Source organism: Ostrea edulis, chromosome 6 (genome assembly GCF_947568905.1).
Source record: "Ostrea edulis chromosome 6, xbOstEdul1.1, whole genome shotgun sequence".
Taxonomy (NCBI): Eukaryota; Metazoa; Mollusca; class Bivalvia; order Ostreida; family Ostreidae; genus Ostrea; species Ostrea edulis.
This window is the reverse complement of record NC_079169.1, coordinates 63,603,804-63,611,174: the sequence shown is the minus strand read 5'-3', so window position 1 is coordinate 63,611,174 and position 7,371 is coordinate 63,603,804. Positions and strand designations below refer to the sequence as shown.

The window sequence follows — 7,371 nt, the reverse complement described above, 5'->3', positions numbered from 1 at the left end:
TAACCACCCACCTTCCCCGGACGTTCACCGGACATTTTTGTTTTTGAACGCCAACTTTTGGGTTGTATTGTATATATATTCTTACACTTTGTTCTCTGTTTTAATTTTTACAGTAGTTTGTTTTATACCAGGGGAGATCATTAGACAACTTTCATTAGTAACAATGTATGATACATTTCTGGGTGATCTCCCCTTTTTACAGTGGCATTTCTATTTTACATTAATTGGTTTTATATCAGGGGAGATCACTACGCAATTCTAATTAGTACCAATGTATGTCATTCTGGATGATCTCCCCTTTTTACATTGTCATCGCAATAAATGACAATTACACAAGTAATGTTGTCTGTCTTACTGTTGGGGTCAGAGCAACACGTTTCTGTTGATCAACATTAACGGGTGTTGCATAAGTGTATATTTACAAAACATTAGTATAAAAAGAAAATAAGTGTGTGATCCCAGATCAGAAAAATAAGGGGGTTGGGGCGCTGGCTTCAAAAAGGCAGGCGGCGAGGTAAATATATTGAAATATATGATGATATTAACAATTTGAGTAAGAATTATGTACATAACAATCGATTAAAGTCTGACGGCTGATTAGTATTTAGACACTGGGGAGGGACAGTATTTATTTATTTAGTAAATAATTATTTGTAATAAAAAGTGAAACCACTTTGTGTTGTATCCTAGCACCTAAAATTGGGAATTCTCATATACATGTAACTATAAACAGTTTAGGGCAAAATATATATCGATAGCTTGACGCTAATATCATTAGTTTGTTGGCTTTGAAAAAAGTTTTGATTGGGTTCGATATTTGCTAGCTGCAATAATGTAGCCCTCTCCGATTTGGGGGGGGGTGGGGGGGGGGGGGGGGGGGTACAACTCCTTAGGATCTCCGTAATGGTGCAAATGCGGTTGTGATTCACTCCCGCAACATTTTCGATCAGTCTAAACATTTGCTGACTTTCTTGACGTAAATAAAATGATATTCTGTTTCTTAGTCAATATATAAATTTACAACCTGCGACTTACGATTTGTGAGGCTCTATTCTACCGTTTTCAACAATTTCGATATATTCCTATTTGTGCGCCATGTTTGATGTACTGAAGTTTCAACTTCCGATGTCAAGTTATTTGCATATGCCATATAGGTAGTATGAACAAGTACGGAGGAGAAAGCTATTTCGTCGGTATTAAAAAAGGTTTAGATTTAATATCAAGTTAAAAAACGAACTGCAGAGTGTAAATTCTTTCTGCAACCATATGGTTTTCCTTCTTTGTCGGAGTGGCTCAAGCAACTACATTTCGCGCAGATTGTCAATGTTTAGGTTTTCAGTAGATCCACCTACGAGATCTCGCGATAACAAGCATGTCGGAGCGGACGAAGAATTTTGCATACTGTACATGCTGTTTAATGAAAAACACCTTTATTATACATGCCCAAGCACAAAGTTGGTACTCCTTTTGGTGTAAACAACATCTGGGACTAATACATGGAGCTTATCATCGGTTATTCATAAAATTATTTTGCACCATTACGGAGATGCTATGGAAATATAGCCCTATCCCGAAAACATCAGAATAAAAAAAATCGGATAAGGCTACATTATTGCAGCTAGATATTTACATAAGCTATTTCAGTTAAAAAAGCTAAAAAGTAGAGAAAATCAAGCTCATCTGAGTGTTTATTACCACAGCAAATTCTACTGGAAAACATTGACAACGATTGACGCGCGAGGCGCCGAATACAACTAGCCATTTGAAATATGGAGCCATCGTTTCTAGCAGGATGTTACTAAAGAAGAGATGTTTGTGAAACACTAATGCCACCATATGACCATACGTCAAGGTCCTGAGGTCAAACTGTTTGGCACGAAAAGAAAAGTATTGTTTACAAGGAATATACATGTGAAATTTGAAAGCCCCATCACCATCCATTCTAAAGTTATGGCAAAGGTAAAAGTTTTTTGCAGACAGACAGACGATCAGATCAAATGTTATATATGAACCGAATCTTCGATTATTGGGCATAAAAAGTAATACACATGCCAACAATATACTGTGTACTAAAACTATTTAATACAAGTCTTTACGTACATTTGTATTTCTGTATTGTTGTGTTCACGAGAGAGACGACCATCGGAAAGGTTTTCATGTTATTTTGGAGCAGGCGCACAAGGAATACCTTTCGCAGTTATAGTTTTGCCTCGTTATGGTACAGAGTGTACTACTTTGACACACATGACGGTCCATGGAGTGATGATCTGAAAATTGGTTTTTGCTTACAAGTTGTTTTCAATTAATGAATAGTGAAACCACTGTTTACTATGAAAATAAAACTGTTGAAATATCCGACGAGTGTGACGATCAATAACTAAAGGGAAACCATTCGAATAGCACGGATTTGGTAGCAGTTACTTTATACACAAGTCATTTATAGATGCATCCCGATTGTACCTAGTTTGAAGATTCTCATTCAGATCGCTATTTTGAATGAAGAAACTGTATATTTTGGTTGTTAAGAGAAGTGTGCAAGATATCCTCACAAACAAAATCTTTTACGCCAATGAGATCGTTTGAGTCACCAACAAGGAAAACGCTACCTAAATTACTATAATTTGTCACGTGCTGCTCAGTGCTCTTATCTAGAGAAATAAGAAAGTTTGTTGTAAACTTTAAGCTGGTGTGGATGTGACTTCACTAATTCTTATCAATTTTGTAGAGGCGAATTAAAAATGTAGCAATTTAATATCAAATCAATATCCGTAATTCAGCGAAAAAATCACAAAATTCAAACTTGATGTGTAACATGAAAGGTGAAGATACGAATAGCTCTGGCAAAGCAAATATCAAATAAGATAGATTGATTGCTTGATTTTGTATTGATTAACGGGGAACGAATATTTCATTCATATGGAAACGTTACCAATACCGGTGAAGGGCTTCAAATTTAGGCCTATGCTCAGCGCTTACGGCCATTGAGCAGTGAGGGTTCAATTAAAGCCACACATACTGTGCCACGGGGCATCCGTTTTTAAGGTCATATCCGAGGACCCGTGACATTCACACCTGATGCCGAGCGTTTGACACTGTAACGGTGACTACCTGTTTTAACGACTTGGATCTGTCGCGGCCGGGATTCGAATCCCGACCTTCCGCATGCGGGGCGAACGCTCTACCTCCAGACCACTGTGGTGGTCAAATAAGAGTACAACACTCATTTAAACTTCTAGCGTAGTAATAAGAAAATAGATCTAAATTATTCATGATCACCTACTTTTCACAGTTCATTGACTTGGTTAAAGACTTAAACCTAGTTATAGATTTATCTTTTCCCCGGTCTAGTCTTTGTACCTGAATAGTAGTTGACTCCCAACCATTCCTATCCTGGTTCCCCAATTTTCCCCTTTCCCATAATCTACAGTGAACTTCGAATATTGTTGTGGTCCAGGAATTTTTGCGACCGGTAGGGGACTATCTATTGCTATGCAATACTCTCAGAATACTTGTTAACACATGTCATGTAATGTCGATCTGCTTCTGAATTAGCAAATAATCATTTTGAATTCCATCCATCAACTTGTACAGAAAATGTTATTACTGTGGATGACAAGCTATCAAGATAAAACATGTAATGATTCTGTCCTGTGTTATTCTCCACGTTGTCCTGTGTATAAATGGTGAAATCCGTTACCCTTTGAGGCCATGAATTGTACACAATCCCATGTATAATTACTTATTTACTGTATTTAATTATACATAGTCTATTTTCTCTTCTTTCCTGACGGCTTCCTGATGCGAGTCTCGCTTTCCTTGCTTTCACCGCACTGTGAGGGGACTGTTCCGCTGTTTCTCATGCGTCTTTCTTAAAATACAAAGATTTACCATTAGAAAACCCATTTAACGATTAAAAGGAGTTTACAATGTTTGCTTTTAATATATTACAAAAAAAGAGAAAGAAATATTGACAAATTTCAAAGAACGTGTTAAAAAATGTCTATAAGACACAATTAAAGCAGTTTGATTTAAATCAAACCTTCACTAGCTCCTTATCATTTTGATTGTCACGTGACAATGAAAAGTTGAAGATAACGAACAGTGATCAATCTCTTAACTCTTCTAAGGAATACAAAATCAGAGTTGAACAAACACGGACTCCCGGAAATACCACAGGTGGGAGAAGGTGCCTAGTAGGCGTAAGCATCCCCTGTTGTCAATCAAAATAAAAAAAGAGCTCGTGAAGGTTTGATTTTAATCAGACTTCAAGGAAAACAACATATTTTAGCTTTATCTATATTTCATCTGTTGTCATGGCTACTAGAATGTAAATACATGTAACACGATTCACCAAAAAGCATTGAGGAAAGTATCATTCATTTAATTACTCTTCAGTGATACGGACCTGGCGTGCATATGTAAGCTTCATTAGGTTTAGTTATTTTAGAGAGGAGTTCCATAGTCCGATTTGTTCCTTCGATTTATTGACGTGTTGGTAGATAACAGCAGAGAACTCGTAGATGAAGCTTTTTTTATTCGATTATTTACTAATTGCTGCTCAGTCGTAGAGAGGTTGTGTTTGGTGGAGTGTCGTACTGTTTGGGTCCGCGTCTCTCCTTCCTTTGAAACAGCGTGATTAGTAATAATAAAACTATTTTCATGATTATGCTCCCGCCCATTCAAAATTGCCATTCCAAAGCGAAGGTTGTTAACTCTTCTCTTATCTGCCGCTCGTTCACCTCGGATTGATTTGTGGTACTTAAATCGAGAATGGAATTTTTTAATATGCTTCCATCGTAATGCGAAGATCCCATATAAAACAGGATTAAGGGCACTGTGCACCATAAATACTATTTCCGATATTGATAATGCATAATCTAGCTTCAATTTGTAATCACTGTAAATCCGTATGAATGATATGATAAAGTACGGAGTCAAGCACACTAGAAACCCCACAATCACAGTTAACGTCATCTTGATAACCTTCTGCTTAGAAGCAGACACCAAATTTGTTTGAACTGAAACTCTCGGAGAAGCTTTTAATTCCTCATAAGAACCTTCAGAAGACTGCTGATGAGAACTGGCTCGTGCCCAAACCACCTTGGCTATTTTATAGTAACAGTATAACATAACAGTTGAGGGAATGATCAAAACATACGTCATGAGAAAAGAAAAGAACACTTTACGCTGCCACTGTGCCGTGTAGCCACGGCTCACACACATTTTGACTGATTTTCCATTCTTTATTCGTTTTTCTTCAACAAATATGGCTAGTTGTGGCAGAGCAAACACAAATGCTAAGATCCATGCACAGAGAACCTTCGTCCAGATTTGGGGTCTTTTGGCCAGTGATTGCATTGGTTTGACAATGACTTGATATCGGTCCACGCTCATTCCAGTCAACAGAAAAGTTGCACTAGATAACGTAACACACTGGAGATAGACGGCGAATTTACATAAGAAAGGTCCAAGAACCCATTCATTGAAGGCGATGAATATAATCTCTGTAGACATCGTAATGAAGGCGACAGCCAAATCTCCAATGGCCAAATTAATTATAAAGATGTTTACACGCTTTCTTCGACGAGATTTTTTGTATGTTAGCAGAGCTATTAGAAAGAAATTTCCTATAAGAGTAAACAACATCACTGCCATCACAGATACCACACGTGTGATCACCTCCACGGTCCATCTTTCCACTGGTTTACTACTGTCGTTATCACATGCATTAGTCTGGCTACGATTACCCAGTAGAAAGACCTCGGAATCATTCCAAACGTTGGTGCACGCCATGTTCTTAACCGATAGGCTGAAAAGAAGTAATAGAAATTATTCTAAATTTATTTTCAAACATCTCTAAACACATCTAGATGTACAGGTAAACACATCCTCGGATAACTTTTCTAAAACAAACTTGACATATTTGCAATCACCAACCGACGTTTTAAGAAATGAAAGTCTGTCTCAAGCGAAAACACCACAAAGTCTCATGGGCAATGTTTCTAACGTCGGGACATAAGTCCCTTAATACTGACAAATAATAACATTTATGTCACGAAGTCTACGAAATAGAGATACCTACTCCTTATAAGGCTCTTTTTTCAGGTGATTGTTTTCTATACAATTATATGTTACTAATTTTACAGCAACAATTTATATTTTTTGTTTTCAAATATTCCTTATTTTACAGCAACCAATATATGTTCTCTAATTACTAGTTTCGCCCTGTCCTTCGATTTGGTCGGTAACCAATCAATTGTGCTTATTTTGGTCATGTTACCATTATCGATTTGTTGACACAAAAGGAATGTCATGTTTGATTTGATATCTAAATTTTATTGACCCCCCCCCCCCCCACCATCCCATGTGCCACCAGCTATTTTTGTATATAATAATATTTCGGTTTGTGAGAATGAGTCCGACATTCACAAGAAATTATCTAATGAATAGTCAGAATGCTGAAAGGGAGAAAAGGTATCTGATTATTATATGTACGTCATAATTTCGAAATTATGTCTTTGGTTTAACAAAATCACTGCTATCATTTTTATAGGTAACTGACTTTCAATTATAAAACACAGTCAATCTATACAATATTCTACCACGACTATTGCAAAGATCAAAGAAATGCCGCATCTATTATTCTGCAATGTACCGAATACGTCATCTAATGATTATCAGAACAGCGATATGTATGCGTTTGAAATGTAATACATACATAGATCATATTGATTTCACGTGGTGGACCTGATTAAATATTGTGTATTGCCTTAAAACTATTTACGGTTATGTTCACTACCTAATGTTTTACACTCTTTGTGGTTTGCTAGAAAAACTATCAAATCAAGAAGTGATCATTTTAATTTATTATCATAGAAATGAATCAAATACAATGTATAAAAGTTACAAACAAATACATGAATGATTGACATTCAACAAAAATCAATCGTCTGTGTTCCGAAATCGATAAAATTAAACATGTAAACAAACACGACGATGCGACCTCGGGGAGGGGGGGGGGGGTGGCTATCCTGCAACATCCACCGCCATTCTTTATTTCCTATTAATGGATACCTCCTGTTACATTCAATATCTCTACGTAGTTCCTCCCTCATCTGGTGTCATAAGGTTTTGCAAAATCTTTATTTAATTAAACTGTATGCACGATAGAAAGGTATGTTTCGGAGGAATTTTTTTTGTTGGTTATTGATCAAATTATAGTATATTGTATGGGAATTGATATTTTTATTTATTCTATTGATAAGTCACATGATGGTTGAATTCCTTAAATATTCTTGGGACTGTTACTCGCGGACAAATCATATACGGAAAATGTGAAGGTATCTCACTAAACTTTCATGAACACAATAT

At 36.6% G+C, this 7,371-nt stretch overlaps 1 protein-coding gene across 1 annotated transcript; it reads right to left on the bottom strand.

The window, feature by feature from the left end:
• Positions 1 to 4,443: 4,443 nt before the first annotated feature.
• Positions 4,444 to 5,793, bottom strand: LOC125647304 (neuropeptide S receptor-like). The gene has a single exon (XM_048873987.2). The coding sequence runs from the start codon at positions 5,791 to 5,793 to the stop codon at positions 4,444 to 4,446; it is 1,350 nt and encodes a 449-aa protein (XP_048729944.2).
• Positions 5,794 to 7,371: the final 1,578 nt, after the last annotated feature.

Coding starts and splice junctions, on each gene's coding strand:
- LOC125647304 (XM_048873987.2), bottom strand. CDS start 5,793: ATGGCGTGCACCAACGTTTGGAATGATTCCGAGGTCTTTCTACTGGGT.